At 39.2% G+C, this 17278-nt stretch overlaps 2 protein-coding genes across 7 annotated transcripts; both read right to left on the bottom strand.

Annotated features, from left to right (window-relative positions):
* Positions 1-283: 283 nt before the first annotated feature.
* On the bottom strand, positions 284-6940 carry LOC131322746 (autophagy-related protein 18g). The gene is made up of 9 exons (XM_058354179.1): positions 6413-6940; positions 4401-4856; positions 3477-3893; positions 3025-3267; positions 2102-2923; positions 1863-2020; positions 1598-1734; positions 743-1279; positions 284-604 (listed from the first exon to the last, which is right to left on the bottom strand). The coding sequence occupies exons 1-9, from the start codon at positions 6581-6583 to the stop codon at positions 600-602; spliced, it is 2946 nt and encodes a 981-aa protein (XP_058210162.1). The 5' UTR covers positions 6584-6940; the 3' UTR covers positions 284-599.
* A 5081-nt stretch (positions 6941-12021) lies between these two features.
* On the bottom strand, positions 12022-16112 carry LOC131322708 (receptor-like cytosolic serine/threonine-protein kinase RBK2). Of its 6 annotated transcripts, none has more exons than XM_058354159.1 (8): positions 15864-16112; positions 14634-15002; positions 13713-13967; positions 13387-13541; positions 13116-13195; positions 12902-13037; positions 12630-12779; positions 12022-12471 (listed from the first exon to the last, which is right to left on the bottom strand). In XM_058354159.1, exons 2-8 carry the CDS (start codon positions 14983-14985, stop codon positions 12340-12342), a joined length of 1260 nt encoding a protein of 419 aa, XP_058210142.1. In that variant the 5' UTR covers positions 14986-15002; positions 15864-16112; the 3' UTR covers positions 12022-12339. The 6 variants fall into 6 exon arrangements, with proteins under 6 accessions (XP_058210142.1, XP_058210123.1, XP_058210135.1 ...); XM_058354140.1 differs by having other exon boundaries at positions 14634-14997; positions 15864-16053; XM_058354152.1 differs by lacking the exon at positions 15864-16112 and adding an exon at positions 15628-15650.
* Between the last annotated feature and the right edge of the window lie 1166 nt (positions 16113-17278).

Raw genomic sequence — 17278 nt, 5'->3', positions numbered from 1 at the left:
AATTTGTTCACTCGGATAGAGAGGGATTTGTTTTAGAGGGTAGTTTTGGGGGGTCGTTCACAGGCCACAGCCCTCTTCTGGTGATATTGCACCAGCGTCTATTAGCGCATATCAAATCATATAGGAGTACCATTTAAACAGAACCATTAGCTCATTGCTAATGGATGAGAGAGAGAGAGAGAGCGAGAAAAAAATTTGAGGAATAAAGCAAATACTTCATTACCATAATGTTTTTCCATTTTTCTCATTTCACATCTTCTCTTTCTTTCTTTTTTGTTAAAAAAAAGAAACAAAATATTGTTACACAGCTTGGGACAGAACTTGGTCACACTGCAATCATCTATACACGCATCTTGCCAAACCAAATCTTAGTTCCAGAATTCAAACTTTATCCTCCATTCCTAAACAAATGATAGACCCTCCATGAATCTTGTTTCCCAATATACAAACTGTACAAAATAGAGCGAGGGAGCGATCAAGGAAGAGAGAGAGGATCACGTACATTCTCACCCCAATCTATCCAGAATGTTGTATAAGGCACACCTTGACAACATTCGAAACCCAATGACATTCCTCTCACTCCTCATGGAAGCTATGAGTCAACCTGCATCAAAAAAATGGGAACCTACTGAATTCTTATACACAATTCAAAAGGAAACTGGAAGCTTGTGAACTAATATAGCTTCCAGCTGTTACTTCCCTCATCAGGAGGCTGCAGTAGTAAGTAACTTCACAAGCTTACCTTCCTCGGAGAAGGAAAACATGCCACCAAGCAAATCATCATCGTCTGGGTTTTCTCTCTGACACTGTTTCTCGCTGCAGTCCACAGCATCAGTTACTTCTTCAGCTAACCTGCAGCATCCATCGACGTCCAATGCTTTGCAATAACCCTCTTGAAAAAAAGGCTCAAACTCCACCAGATTTTGCAGTCTAGAAGGTTTAGAACCCCCTTCATTTACATTCATAGCCGAATCAAAATGTTCAGCAGTTAAAATTAAGTCATCTGACTTCATCACAGAAGCATCAGGAACTGTTGCACCAGAAGGGACGTTGTGCTCTTCCGAGGACAGCCCATTTTTGTTCGAGCCATCAGCAAGAGAATAAGTGTTCTTTGAATGTTCAGAAGGCAAGGACTTCTGTCTCAGTAGGGCGGATTCAACGTTCGTACTCCCCCTTCTTTCCGGGGTGAACATATTCATAGAATCACTGATATGTGTCATAGGCTTCTCAGCATTCACTTGGTCCAAATCAAGAAAGTTCTCCATTCTTCTCGATGATCCTGGAGGAAATTTTGGAATAGAATGAGTGCTATATCTCAGGATCCAAGAAAGAATGAGACACTATCACAAAAATTGCAGTAGTAAATATCCTTTGTCCATTATCAAAGGCTCCATCACTTTTAATGGGAAATGAACCCAGAAAAGAAGGTCAAGAGGCAGCATGTCGAAGTATAATGTTCATCGGCAGAATACCGGAAGGATCAATGCATGACACAACTATTAAATGTAACCATATCTACCCATTCCACATTTTGACAGCAGTTTTAAGAAATGTGACCAATCTGTATTCTAGCATTACAGTGCAACTTATGTCTTACCTCCTCCATCTGAGCTTTCAGTGGAGCTTAGTGATGCTGGCTTTGAATGACAAATAACGGTTTCTTCAGTGACCTTCTCTCTGACCTGATGGAGCCCCAATGATGAAGCATTGGGATATGTTCCTCCCCATAGCCCTCTGCATTAATGACCAGGCAAGCACGTTCTTAGTGGCACCAAGCAATACATAATACATGTATTATCAGCAAGGTGTGAAAGCATCCAAGACAAGACAATAATCAACTTAGCAAATAAAGCGGCCATCACCTGTCATTCCAATTTGACTTGATGCTATGGAAATGATCAAAAACAGGCAACAAATCCTTCCGTTTTACTTCCACTTCATGAAATGGAACCTGCTCAATCTCCAGCTCCCCACCCACATAACCATTGATTCTTGGAGGAGTAATCATGTACAAACGAATCTAAAATCCACAACAACGGATCATAACCAATAGAAAGAATAAAATATAAAGGTGCCAGAAGTCTAATGAGTAAAAAATTACCTTGGATTTTTGCCATATTGGTAACCTCCCAGAGTTAATTTGCACCTCTACATTAGATAGGTACCAATGGGATCTCTCATGGGGCTTTACTGAATCAACTTTCACCAACTGTTTTCCCCCAAGACTCTCATTCACATCTGGAAGCTTAGTTTTATAGCTATTACCAATCATCTCAACAACTTCTTGTCTTGCAAAGGTAGTCCCAGAAATAGATTCTTCTCTCTCTGGCCAATCTGATCGTCTGCACACATCCCACCATTGAACAGGTTCAACCTTCAGCCTTAATTCATCATCTGCGGTGTGCATGTAGGAATTCGACCGAGTTCTTAAACCATTGTCACTCAGTTCTACTCCGATTAGTGGCAGAAGTTCATATTGAACAACATAACCTGATGGAGTATAAACCAACAGATGCTCCAATGGGTTGGCCCTTGGCTGAATGTCTTGAAAACCACGAGATATACTGTTGTGAAAAACAGCAGCAACAGCACCAGATGGAACAGAAACTTTTCCTGCCGCTGAAGAAGCAGCATTGGTAACTGAACTAAGCAACCCGGAGTTGGTATCTTTTATGCGGCTAACAACAGATAGGGTAACAGGTGGGGGCGGTGGAGAATCATGCTGATTAATACTGAAAGATGAAGTAGACCACCATGGCAGAGTTAAAACTGGATAAAGAGATTGATCTTCGCCATGAGGATTAAGAGTTTCAAAGCCAGCATCACCACCAAAAGGCGACATAACATATATATGGCAAGTCCCCTTATTCGAAATAATAGCAACCCATTGACTATAATGACTAAAACTAATATCTTGAATGATCTGTCAAATAAAAAACAGGAAAAGATAGATGAAACCTTTAGTGACAATCCTGCAAAAAGGGTAACAACAATAAAAAATCTGAGAACTAAATGACTACTTACAGCTTTTGTTATTCCACGGTGCAGCTTGTAAAGATGCACATGTGCAGAGCTCCAATCATGGGTTTGATTGCCTGAAGCATGCATACAAGATGGTATGATACGGAAGATGTTTATGTTATTTCCATGAACTGAAGCAGTAACCAGAAGGGTTCCACTGGGATCAAAGCATAATGCGGATATGGGACTGGTATGAGCCCTAAATTGTGATATAACAGCTCGAGATATGAAATCCTTCACAACTACCTGCAACCAACAATTGAAACCATTAAAACCAGAAACTAACATTAATTCTTGCACAGAACAAAAAAACTAAAACATAGTGACTTTTCAGCGAAAAGAGGAAATTTCAATTTTCAGAAATAGCAGCATATTCCATTTTTCAGAAGTAGAAACTCTGTGTTTTCCAATTTCAATCAGGGAGTATGTATGAGTTCACGTCACTAAGAACTGACCATTCCTGCATTCTCCACTTCAGAAGCTGTGAGCCTACCAACTTTCCAGCCTGAACTTGGTGATACTGGAGAACTTGGAGAATCTGGAAGGAGATCTGGACAGTATCTAGTCAGAGTTTTATACCCCTTGTCGCCCAGATTGAATATACCATTAGCCAGCTGTTTAGCCATCAGACTTCCACTGCCAGGTGATGTTGATGGACTAACACCTGGAGAGGGAGTAAGGTTTCTTGGGCTTAAGCGACCTGTGTTTGATACAAGTGGATTGTCAGTAGCATAAGCTAACCACCTAGGACCCAACGCCATTGGACCGTATCCAAAATTGACTCCAACTGACCCTTGTCCTCCGATTTGAGGCATGGGATAAGTGAGGACACTGAACTTAATCTCAAGGGTGATAGCATCAACACAACATATCTGCCACCGAGCATAATAGAAGAAGTCAGTAGGTATAGTTTCCTGAACAAGAGTTTCTCCAAGAAAATTAATCTAAGATAGGTGCACCACACCCATCGAGCATGAAAAATAGTAGATCAATTGTTTTTAGCTGCCGCGCTGCTTATTATTCAAATTCACTGAAAACAAGACCATAAAGCTAAGACAAATTCATGAAATCACCAATCCCCTACTATGCTTTTCAACGGAAATGCAAGAACTAGAGTATTTATCAATTATCATTCGACGTCTACGGAAACTTTCATGAATCTATAAGTGGAATATGGTTTGATGCTCATTGGTTATACCACCAACCCAAAAGTTGACTCCTATAACTTCAACCCACACCTACAACGTTGGGGGCATGTTCTTTCATGTCAAGCCTCGACCTCAATGCTCAAAGTATGCATAGTCATTTAACTTAAAATAATAAAACTCGCAGTTGTCTTATTTTTAATGTCATGAATGTCAAAATAAGCGAGAGCTTACTTGTGTTGCAAGTCCGACAGCCACTATCCGAGAACTACACCTAACCATACAAACAGCTGACCGAAACTTTAGCGCCTGCACAAAACTGTTCGACCTGAGAGAGTAAAAGCGAACAGCAGTCGGAGAGTTGGCATAGTTCACTGAATGATGCTCCACAGTACCATCTCTGCCCAAATGGAACCTAGTTTCATCAGGGCTTAAGCTATTGGGTTCATCCCCTGCAACAACCAACAGTAAAGGATGCGATGACCTGAATCCTTCACCACTCTCGGATTTTGCCGGTATTGGCAGCATCTGTAGGAATGTGACAGGACCATCGCGCTTCGACACCAATTCACTGAAGTTAGTGGCATCCTGAAGATCAAAGACTTGGAAACCATTCTGATAGCCAAGTAAAAGAACGTGCTTGAAGGTCGTGGGACCAAGTTCTAGTTTATCAAAGCCAGCCCAGGTTACCTGTACACTAACACAAGTTTAGAACTACATTCAGGCTAATTAACTGAAATGAAAAACAAAGGGAGAGAAACTCTAAAATCAAAAAATAGTGTCCAGTCCCAGTAACTGAGGCAAGTATTGCATTGCAAGATCCAAATAAAAGTTCAATTAGTCTAATCCTGGAAATTGACAACTCAACATGATCTATGTGATATGTACCAGTATGAAACACCCGATTACTAAATGAGGAAATAAAAAATTGAAGTTCTACAATCCGCACCACTAAGTGGCTGCAATTCTTGATGTGGTCCATACATTTGATTCAGCTCATGGTCTGATGGTCATGTAACCCTTTCTTGACTACAAATTTCAAGGGAGGCGGTGACAAAACAGTTCAAGTATAAAAAGATTTAGCTGAAATGGGACGTGTGAATAATTCCCACGTGGAGCAGGGAGGGGGAAACAAATGTTGCCTATACAACCAGAATTACCAGGAGCTAAGTGCTATTAACAAGACATTGCAAAGAAGGCTTGGGGTAGAACAGAGAGATACAACTACTTAATCCACAAGTTCCTGCCTATTTCAAAGGAAATTCATCTGAATAGGTACTTGAAACTTGAAAGTACCGCATACAAAAGTATTGGAATTCAATATTTCTCATATCCATACACAAAACAAAAACAACTCAATCCTGCTGGGCATCAACAGACCATACTCAAACTTGGATTTCATTGTAAAATACTTAGATACCCCAAATACGTTTCCACTTATTTAACTTGTCCTCGTAACAAAATTAGTTCACTCATCTTTTTGTATTACTCCAAAGTCCAAATTTCCAAGGCTTGTTTGTTGTTTTCAAAATTTAATCAGTTCTACCATTGAAAGCTTTTACTCTGTGTGTGCTCAAATTTAAGTATGCCTATTGAAGTGCTTCATATCATAAGTATTAATGCACTCAATATTTTTACTTAAATCAAGTACAAATGGGAGTACATGTTTGAAGATGGTCTAAATAAGCCTAATGTTTGAAAATAACACCAGAAGGATTGCACCCACAACAGCTACCTGATCATAATATATTTGTAACATAGCTCTTGTAATCAGGGCATGAACCAAACTACTACTCAAGTTCGAGCTCGTGTTCGCTCCTTAAAAATCCATTTGAGATCGATTTGTTGCATAAAAAAACCAAGCTTGAACATCATTTTCAAACTTGTTGAGCCTTCAAACCAAGCCCGAACAAACTACTGCTCGACCTACTTACCGTGTTTAGAAAATTCAAGCTACTTGAGGTAGATTTGTGATCAAATAAAGCTCATTTGAAATCTGTTCGTCTCATAAACGAGCCAAGGTCTTTCAAACCAAACTTAGAACAATCAATTATTCAGCTCGTTCGGTTTGTTTATCGCCCCTACTTGTAACACACTAATCAACGAAATGAATCACGATTTTCGTTTCTTTATTCACTTAGTAGCATGATTACGCCATGATTAAGTCCTAAACATATAATATCCGCCAGAAGCAAGTAAAATCAAATTTGAATATTCAAGCTTAGCAACAAAAATACAAAAAAGACCTGATCTTTACGATCATCGGGGGAAGCAGATATAGAAGCGGCGACGGAAGCGCCGGCGGAGCGGACGACGGTGCTAGCATTCGTCGAGACAGTCTTGATACAAGACGATATAATCTTCAACGAATTGGGCAAAAGGCCACCACTGTTCTTGCTACCTTTCCCCTTCTTCATATCCTTCACCTAAACCACCACCACCACCCCTCCCAGCCACCGACTCAGCAACTACTCCACCACCGGCCTCCGCCGCCGTAGCCGACGACCATCCCCGATCGGCTTCGATCATCCAACCTGACCACCGCACGCCTGGAAACCAGCAGGATTTTTTTCTACTCGGTTTTGTCCAGTTGTAGTTGTTGTTGTTCACGTTTGTTTAGGTTTGACTTCAAGATTTTTCTCTCTCTTGCCTTCTCCAGTCCTCTTTATACTCCGCTTGTTGTATCTCTGCTGTAATAAGTAGTAGTAAAATCTACTACTACTACTACTACTAGCCATCTTTTTTCCTCCATTCTTTTCTCTCTCTTTTTACTGAATTCAAAATTACAGTAATTGATATGGATTTTGAGAGAGGGGTTTACGCCCTGTTTGGTACGTATGGAAAATAAAAGAAAGAAAAATAAGAAAAATTTATATTGTTCAGAGTAATTTTTTGATTGACTATTTTCTTCTCTTTTTCCTCTCAAACCAAACAAAAGAAGAGGAAATTTCTTTGATTTCCTTTCGTTTCCATAGGTAACGAGTAGGAAGAAATAGATAAAAATATGTAATAAGTGGAGAAAATTTTATTAAAAACCGTACATAGAGAAAAGGGAAAATGTTTGAGCCCCCAAGAGAGAGTTTTTGGATCATCCGAAAGAAATAGCAAAAGAAAGCAAAAGGGAGCTTGTGTATATAGATTATTGGCTTCCCTTTTTGCGTCGCTCTCGTAAATTTTAACAATTTTTTATACTTTCGCTCAGTGTTCTCAATGGGCTATATCTTTGGCCTAAGCTTTGAATATTTTTTTCCCTAATTCATCTATTTGTTTTGTTTGGGGGTATGAACTTTTTGACTACTTAATTGAATAATGTCATATCTCTTTGATTTTTGACACATTATTTGTCACAGTTTAGTTCAATACGTATAATTGGCTCAGTTGGGTCACGTCGGTACGATTGGATATGCGTTAGAAATGTCAATCCCTCCCCTACGATATAAATTTTTATATCGGGACAAATTTCTATAGAACCGTATCTTATTTTTTAGACTATAATAATTTGCTAAGTAGCTTGGTGGTCTATAGTAAAATAATGATCGATGTAAAATATTGCTCTTGAAAAGTTGAAACGGATGTCTACCAGACTACCAATACATGAGCTGGGGGTGTATTTAAGAAGAGGGTAAACTATAGTTAACCCCCTCTAACTAAGCCTCGCGTGCACTTTGTCCCATTTAACTTCTTTTTTTGGCACTCAACCCCCTCTAACTAACTGAAATTCAAACGGTCATAACTTCAAACGGCCATAGCTTCTTCGTCCAAAATCGAAAACATGCAAATTATATATCAATTTCGAGGTCTTGAAGTCAGCTTTCTAATAACACCAAAATCACATCACGATTCAAAGCACACAGAAAAGTTATGATCAAAAGAGTAAGGGTTGGTAGACAGAAATACCGTTTTGATCATAACTTTCTGTGTGCTTTGAATCGTGATGTGATTTTGGTGTCATTAGAAAGATGACTTCAAGACCTCGAAATCGATATATAATTTGCATGTTTTCGATTTCTGACGAAGAAGTTATGACCGTTTGAATTTCAGTTAGTTAGAGGGGGTTGAGTGCCAAAAAAAAGTTAGAGGGGGCAAAGTGCACGCGAGACTTAGTTAGAGGGGGTTAACTGTAGTTTACCCTTAAGAAGATGGCCAATACTTGGAAGCTTCTTGTTTACAATAATTGTCCCATCTCATAACCCCAACCGATTTGTTCAGGTCGGCACGAGAAAGCAACTAATTCAAATAAGTATTTTTATGAGGACCTATGTTCAAATATCACCGATTCCAAATAATTCAAACTATGGGGGCCGATTGAAGATTTGTCTAGTCGTTAATTTCAGAATCTTAAAATTAGTCAAAGCGGAGGCAAACTGGTCCGAACATTAAGTTATACTAAAAACAATAATAATAATAATAATTGTCAATGTCATGTGCTTGGATTTACTTTCGTTATTACGTGCTCCATAAATTGTTAGTGATTTATGACCCAACCTGTGGCAATTGGGTGGTTGAACTCTCTTCACAAAGCAAAGCAAATGGGTCCCCACTGTGGTGGATATGGAGGTTGTGGGCTGGGTTTGGGCTTTTGGAGTAGGTGTCGACATCGTGGATCATTTTCAATAGTTATCTGCTGAGTGACGACATATCGTGATTGGAGTGGAGTATTTATTTTTTCCTGATAATTAGATATCCGGACCAGTTTGCGCGTACCTCAACTAATTCTGAGACTCTGAAAGTAACGATCGGGCATAATTCCCAGTGGATCCAAGGTTTGGAATGTTTGACCTCCGTAAGAATGAAATATGTTGACTAATGGAGGAGCACTTGTTGCTGCTTTCTCACAACGCTTGACCAAACCCGTCAGGAGTTGGTTGGAGAGTATTTTAATCGACCATCCAATTCCAATTGTATTTAAATACAAATAAACTTAAAATGGCGACTAAAAAACTAGTGGGTTTTGTATTTTTTACGAGAGGAGATAAAATTACGTAGATAATAATGCATTAAAGAGAGAGGATGGAGTGGATTAAACATGGAGTACAAAGAATATTTACGGAGAATATTAAACTAGGCAAAATCGTGTCAAATTTCTGACAAACCCGCGATGCTTCTTGGGTTATGTTTACATATTTATTTTGTACCTCCTGAACTGTGCCGAGCCTTTTAAAATCACATTTTTTTAAAATATTCAAGTTTAATTTGTTTATCAATCTAGTAAATTCAACTAAATTTTAAGCAAAGCCCATCACATATGAGTTTGAGTGACTAAATTATGTAACAACTAGACTAATGAACATTATTATTAACGTGACAAGTTTTGGAAAATGTGTTCAGTCTAATTCTATACACGTTAAATTCATCTCAAAGGACTTTTAAGATATGTCAATTAATTCTCCCTAAATATTTTTGCAATTGTCTTTAGTTTTTTGTCGTAACATTTGGATTAATCATTTATCTCTACAAGAGAAATTATAAAAGAATCATAAATTTTTTAACTGAAGTTTTTAAAAAAAATACTACTATCAAGTATGACAAACATACCACACAATAGAAACTATTCTGTATATTTTTTGTCTTTAATGATTTTTTAAATTTTTTGTCATATTTTATTTCTAGACTCTCTTATCTAGATGAATGATTAGAGGAGAAAAAAATATCAATACCAAAAATATAGGGGAAAATGACGGACCAGGACGTGTTTTGATAATTAATACCCGTTAATGACATTTTCAGCATTAAAAAATGTTCGCATCATATTACGGATATTAATTATCAAAACAACATGTAATTGACCGTTATTTTTCCAAAATATAAGTAAAATGGGTCCGTAAATTCGAGAAGCCCAACATTGGGATGGAGTAGTCATTAGATTTTCAGCCATCAGTCATCAGCCGAGCCCAATCTTCATCCAAACAGGTAAACATGGAGCACCGCACAGCAAGAGAATGAAGACAGCCGCTTGTGAATATATTTCCTTCTGAGTTTTGGAACGTTGGAGATAGAAAAAGACGGCTGACTTTGGTAGCGAGTAGTACTCCAGTACAGCAACAGTCTGTCAGCCGTAGGTAGGGCCTCCTCTACTCTGGGGTTGCGAGCCGACAGGGCTCGACTCGAGGAACACAACACAGCAGAGTACAGACTATTTGTTTTGCTGTACATAAAACTGACACATCACATCATCACATATTCGCTGAATTCCCCCACGCGCACACTGTCCACTGCATTATTATTAAGTCCTGCTATACACACAGACAATCTGTGCACAGATTGTTCACAGATTTCATTGTGAGACCCACCACGGGTTCCACACAAATCATCCGAGCCGTTCATTAAATGTAAAATATTTTTTTGAGAGTTTCCGTAAAAAATAAGCTCAATCTGATACCTATAGGTACTTCATCCAACCATCTAATTTTTCATTCAGATTTCCGGATAATGAAAAGTTATATGATTGGATCGAGTACTTATAGGTATCGGATTGCGCTTATTTTTTACGGAGACCCTTGAAAAAATGTTTTATATTTAATGAACGGCTCGGATGATTTGTGTGGGACCCGTGGTGGGTCCCACAACAAAATCTGTGCACAATCTGTGCACAAATTATATGTGTGTGTAGACTTTCTGTATTATTATTGCTATTGCTACCGTTGCATTGTTACAGATTGTGTACCCGGGATGCTGCCAAGCCGTGGTGGTGCCAAACCGCGGGTAGTAATGGATGGTTCAGATTTTAATACGCTCGGATTAGTTTTGATCTGTCCGTATTGAGATAAAAGGTCGGATCGGCCACTCAGCACGGATGCCAAGCACCTCCGCTTAGCAGCATGGATTGTATTGGGCCTTTCCGGGTCCCGAAGATCATAATTACTCTCTGTGTCCATTTTTCGGCATTCGTGTCATGTTTTAAATTCAATTTATAATGAATTTCATGATTTTAAAAAATTTCGTATAATAGAACTAATTATGATCTATCGAATAAGATTCATATTGTATATTTTTAAAAATCCGTATTGAACATTATGTACAATTTTTTAAGGTGTGTGGAACATTGAAAGTGAATTATTAACACAACGGAGGTAGTAGTTATTCTGTTGCGAATAATTAATAAAGAATTTTTGTATAAAAGTTAAGTACTTAACTCGATTTTTTTTTTTTTGGAACTGCGTAATTAACTCGATTAAAATGAGTAAGTTGATTACCCTTCGCAATCCAAAATTTTGTTCAAACTTCACAATCCAAAAGTATGAACTAAATATTAAGTTAATCGAATATTAATCAAGTACTTACCGATATTTGATTAAATCGATTTTTTTATAAAGACGTTGATATGAGTTATTCTCTTCAATAAATGGCTCGATCATTTATGTAACATTTAAGTTGAGTCCTGCACACCTTTTCGACAGACAACCAATACTCATGGATCAGCAGTACCTATGGTTGAATTGTTCCCGCCAATGGCATAAGAAAATACTGTCGTTGGGCGTTTCATTTGGATAGATAATGATAAATTGATTTGGGTATTGTATGTGTGTGTTTAAAGGGTTCATTATGTCTCTCCGTAGTCAGCAATTGCCTATGTGAGTTGGTATGTGAAATTACCCTCTTGCCCTCCTTCAAAGCAACCAAGTCTCGCCCACCCGTTGTGGTTTGGGTGCTTGACCTCTGGTGCAGTCCCCTTGAGCCCTCTGTCGTGGTGCCACTCTTTAGTGGCGAGGCTCTTGGGCTTGCGTCAGCTGGGCTGGTTTCCACATCGGGAGTTTGGATATTGTATGTGTGTGTGTGTTTAAAAGGTCCATTATGCCTCTCCCTAGTCAGCAATTGCCTAGGTAAGTTGGTGTGTGAAATTACCCTCTTGCTCTCCTTTAAAGCAATTGATAATCCATATATTCACAAATTTAACATTTTGTTTTTTGAGGAACTATTTATGGAAGAATAAAAATCTATGTACTCCGTAACCATAAAATACAAAATAATACTAATAAAAAAGAGAGAAAAACACGACAAATAAATTTGTTACCGAATAAAATCGTTCTCTTTAATTGATTAGTGCAATATTCATTCCCCCAGCTGCTTTTACCCTTTTGCCCCTGCATCACTGAAGCTCAGCCCCTCTGGAAGTTCCTGAACCATTTGTTCCAGGCCTCATAAGGCAGCAGCTGCTACTGCCAATTCAACACCGTTACAATTCTCCTGTTCCCTTGCCTTCTTCTGCAGTGAAAAGCTCCACATAATACCTCTTCCAAAACGACGGCTTTTGGAATTTTTTCATCACCTCCAGGCCGCCCTGGCTGCCTCTGAGAAGCTGCACAACCTGCATTCCAACCGCAAAATCAAGTCGTCACTCACATATCATCGATCATATTCTAAATGAGTTTTCAAAACCTTCATCGCCGTTGTGCTGAATTTTATGTTGTATGTGGAATTAGGATGACGTGAATGTAGCACTTAGTTAAGGTCAGGGGAACGTGCCTGTCTCATCTGAGGCCGTTGAATCGAGGATTGTTGCGTGCATAAGAATGCAGTCAAGACCATGAGTTTCATCTGCAGCGAGTTGTAGTTGTCGCCAAGAGAAGGATCGACAAGCTCCCTGATGTTGTTCTTCTTCAGCAACGGCTTTGCCTGCAAAAAATACATGAAAATTTTCACCTCCCATCCGTCCAGAAAATAGATTAGAAAACATGTCGCGTAGGAAGCGATTAGGTGGTTTTCCATATGCGTGAGAGGAGAAGAGAGGCATATACCCAAATGGCAAGGGTTTGCCTTGAATAGTCCAGGGCTCGACGCCCACTAATAATTTCCAGCAGCAGCACGCCAAAGGCAAAAACATCAGTTTTTTCGTCTAAAATGCCATGCATTAAGTACTCAGGAGCAAGATAGCTGCAATTGGAAAAAGAAAAAGTTCAGAAGCAGAATTTTGTTTAGATTACCATTGACGAGGAAGTTAGGTGATCGAACCCGAATGTGCCTTCGAATTTTGTCACCGTGTGGTGAGTCCATTGCTCTGGAAGCCATTTTGCAAGCCCGAAGTCACAAATCTGAATCGAAAATAGTTACCCTTTGAGGTTCAAAGCCTCCCCCCAAAACACCTTAAGAATGGCATATACACATTTTGCTTTAGGTTGGTTTGGTCATGATACTGAGTAGTTAAACCTAAAAACAGTTCCATTTTGCTAAAACACAACCACCTGCAGAACAGTTTAGAAAACAAAAACACTTCGAAGGGTACCTGAGGCTCAAAGCTTTCAGTAAGCAGTATATTTGCGGATTTGATGTCTCTGTGAATGATTCTCCTTCGACAACCCTCGTGAAGGTACAACAGACCTTCAGCCGTTCCAAGTGCTACCTTATACCTTATACTCCAGTCAAGTCTTGGCTTTGAACCTACATAAGTAACTCAAAAAACATATACGAGATTAACTCCGTAGGAAAATGTAAATCAAATCCCCGCGAAAATGTAAATCAATCAAACAAAGTGAGGCGCGTTTTTCTACGTGAAAAAAAAAAAAAAAAAAACTCAACAAATAAAACTTATAACTAGAAGAAGAAACAAACCCTTGTGAAGCAGAGAAGCTAAGCTTCCATTTGGAGATAACTCCAGAGCAAGAAACGTTCCTCCTTCAACTCCATAGCCGATCAATTTAGCTGTATTGGGGTGGTTGACATGAGCCATAGTCCCGAGCTCAGATAAGAAGTCTCCTATTCTATCCTCAGGCGGTCCTCGTGTTAGCCGCTTAATTGCTACAAGCTGCCCATCTCGCAGACATCCCTTGTAAACTTCAGCATAACCACCCTTTCCAATCAAATTTTCTGCAGCAGAAGAAAAACGTTTGTTCACTTTTTGGAAACTCTTTTTCGTTGTCGCAAGCAAGCGGAAAACACAAACGGAGGCCGATGCAGGAAAACCTGTTTGACAAAATTTCCTAGAAAAATGACTGAAAACACACCATTTTCTGGGCAACGTTTCTACTAACCTTTGAGGATCTATTTGAATCTAGAATTTGTGCAGTGAATTGCAAATAAATTATCTTCAAAAAAACGGAGCAGATTTGACTCAGCACAACCTAACGGTACATCCAAGACCCATGATCTGTGCCTAGAATGCGTTGCTGGATCTCTGCTCTAGAAAGCTATACATGCAACAAAGAACACGATTTGACCCGGGCACGAGTCTAAAATCAAAACATGATGTCAATTTTCTAAAGCTGGTTTGACGCATAAAAAGGCAAGAACATGAAAACGATGGGTAAACTGCAAACTGTCCACATTGTTTTTCCTAAAAACAAAAACCAATTCGAAACAAAAGCAACACAATGATAAAGGTCTCAAATTCGACCTGGATAATGGGAACGTGTCAAATTAAAAGTTCAACTTGGATTCATTCTATGAGGACACAAATTAAAAGTTCAAATTGAATGAAAACTCTCTCTTTTTTATCGGCCCAAATCGAACAAAACTTGGAGGGAAGCTACAAACCATGGTTGAAACAGTTGGTTGCAGATTGGAGTTCAGAGATAGTGAAGTTCTTCAGCTGAGGACTCGTATAAGCTAAATCAGGATCTCCGAGAGAACTCGTCGCGCCACTGATGTGTTCCCTCGAGCTACTGCTACTTCTCCTTGACAGCTTCAAAACACTGAGGGGATGCAGAGTGGATAACGGTCCTTTTGATCTGCTTTTCAGTAGTTGAACCAAACCACGCCATCGAGCTGCGGGCTTCGGATTTTGTTCCACTTCAGCTTCAGATGAGCTTGCTGTTTCGGATTCCACGGTCCTGAAGTAGTCCTCAAGAACTCCGTCGGGCGAGTACACATCTTCCTTCCCCTCCATTTTCACAAATCACTGTTCTGCCAAAAAGGAAGCAAATTTTCAAGAAAAGCCAAATTGGGGAACAGTTTTTAAAACCTAATTCCAAGAGAAATGGCTGAAAATAACCTTCACCAACCCACAAGAAAGCAGCCCAAAAAAGACTACAGCATGATGAGAACGAGGGATGTTTTTGTTTTCCAAAACAGTCTCTAAAAAGTGTTTTCCAAAGGTGCTTTTGAGTTTTGACACGCAATCAAAATTCAAAGAGACTTTATTCAAGCAAAACCAGAGACAGAAAACAGAGGACTCTATTTTTGTCGCCATCGGGAAATTCAGGATATTTTTCAGGTAAATATGGTAACTGGAAAATTAGCCTGATTCGATGAACAAACCTAAGCAGCATGCTAATCAGGGGCAAGTTTAAACAAGCACAAGTGAAAATTCAATAGATAAACAGAGAACCAGAGTGTAATAATGGACACCCGGCATTACCCAAAAAGAAAAAAACTGAAACATGGAAACCAAAGGGACGCTTTGAAATCAGGTGGGATAATGGATCAAACTCTAAATCATTTCAAGCGAAAACACAGAAAATATTTCTCGTAGCAGAGTTGAGGACAAAAGAGAAACCAAATGTGAGGAAGCTATATGTATAATGTATACATGTGAGTACGACTTTGTTGCACGGAAGCAATAACAAACACAGAAAACGGAGACGATGGAAGGTCCGATTTCGAGCCGAAATACAGCAGAATGTATATGTGTGCTATGGAGGCATTGCGGTCCCCATAAAGAGACCAAAGATGCATACCCATCAACAACGACTGCAGAAAAAAAAAAAAAAAGGAACAAAGAGGTTCCTAGTTAAACAGCAAGAGGAATAAAGATGTTGGGCATACCATGAAAGAGTGAAGGTTGTCGGAGATCTTCAGTCAAAAGCAAAGGCACTGCGAGCCCAGAAGCCACAGAGAGAGAAAGTTAGAGAGAGAGAGAGAGAGAGAGAGAGAGAGAGAGAGAGAGAGAGAGAGAGAGAAGGGGGGAGAGGATGCAGGAATGAGGTTCAACAACAACAAAGCACACCCTTTTGCTGCAGTTTTTCCAAGTTTATTGCGCAACTATATGTTGCTTCTTGGGCCAACGGGCCCCCATATCTATGTGCTTAAAATTTACAGTAGTATTCTTGATTTCAGGGGGACCCATTTGAAAGGAAATACATATAGAATTCCCAAATAGTATTTTGGGAACTTCTTGTAGTTCTTATTTCTCGTCCGTACTTGGGCGTTATAAAGTCAGATACAGAGATGCATATTGCATTATTTTAAGCTGTTTCGTGTCCTAAACTACCAAGCCACCAGAATATTGAGGGTCTCATTGGATAAGGCTCTCCACCTAAATCCAATTCCAGATTACTCTTGGTTCCCACAACCATTTTGGTAGTATTAGTTTATAGGCTCTTGTCAAGATGTTTTTGGCCCTTTTGGGTAACGAAGGAACAATCCTCAAATCACTAAATGGATCCGATTGTGCAATTCAAACTTCCGGAGAAGCTAGCGCGGTCACACCAGTCACAGCCCCCCACTTATGTACTCATTCAGTGGGAAATCAAACCCAAAATCTTAAGGAATACTCTCAAAGTCTGAGCAACCGTCCGAACCACTGGGGCGATCTCTGAATGTGTCTTGTCAAGATGTTTCTTCTTAGTTTAGCAAAGGTATCTTCAGTAAAGAAGTGTATAAAAGAAAACTAAACCAAAACGGAATATACTTGGTGTGGGTTTGTAGTTAGGGATTTCGGGAAAACATTTTTCTTTGCAAAGAGATCTTGTAGGTTCTACTGAACAAATTCGGAGGACAAAAGAATGCTACTAGTTAAAAAGTGAAAAAAGATATGTGGATTGCAAAAGTTTATATGTTAGTAAGGCCACAAAAATTTGAAAGTATTACTGTAGTTTTTTTTGGGTAGGTGGATGTTGAACTTGGATGCCAATAAAGACTCGGGTGGATGTCCGACAAGTTATATAAACATTCAGCCGAAAAGACTTGATAGGATTCGTTGTCTTAACTGACAAGGAACTGAGAGTAAATACTTTGTCTGCTCTATGTTGAGGTAGAATTTTGTTTTTAAAGTGGCGAGGCACGTTTACCAGGACGGATGTAAAAAATCATAAAATTTGTCAAAGTCGCGAGGCTCGTATCATTGTTTTTTCCAGCAAAAATCAGTAGTGTTAGGTGTAATTAGTGAGATCTAAACATTAATCAAACGCATAGAAGTATATGATGTTTACTGGGCAACTACTCCACATGCAACTCGAATA

This window comes from Rhododendron vialii, chromosome 1a (genome assembly GCF_030253575.1).
Source record: "Rhododendron vialii isolate Sample 1 chromosome 1a, ASM3025357v1".
In the NCBI taxonomy this organism is placed as follows: Eukaryota; Viridiplantae; Streptophyta; class Magnoliopsida; order Ericales; family Ericaceae; genus Rhododendron; species Rhododendron vialii.
This window is presented reverse-complemented; position numbering and strand designations above follow the sequence as displayed.

Bases quoted from the DNA above. Each gene is read 5' to 3' on its own strand.
- LOC131322746 (XM_058354179.1), bottom strand. From the start codon at position 6,583: ATGAAGAAGGGGAAAGGTAGCAAGAACAGTGGTGGCCTTTTGCCCAAT. The intron at 4,857-6,412 runs GTCTTTTTTGTA...GTTAGTGTACAG, and splicing joins CCGATGATCGTAAAGATCAG to GTAACCTGGGCTGGCTTTGA. The intron at 1,735-1,862 runs GTGATGGCCGCT...TCATTAATGCAG, and splicing joins AAGTCAAATTGGAATGACAG to AGGGCTATGGGGAGGAACAT.
- LOC131322708 (XM_058354159.1), bottom strand. From the start codon at position 14,985: ATGGAGGGGAAGGAAGATGTGTACTCGCCCGACGGAGTTCTTGAGGAC. The intron at 13,968-14,633 runs GTTTGTAGCTTC...CTTCTGCTGCAG, and splicing joins AACCAACTGTTTCAACCATG to AAAATTTGATTGGAAAGGGT. The intron at 13,038-13,115 runs GTTCGATCACCT...TTCCAATTGCAG, and splicing joins AAATTCGAAGGCACATTCGG to CTATCTTGCTCCTGAGTACT.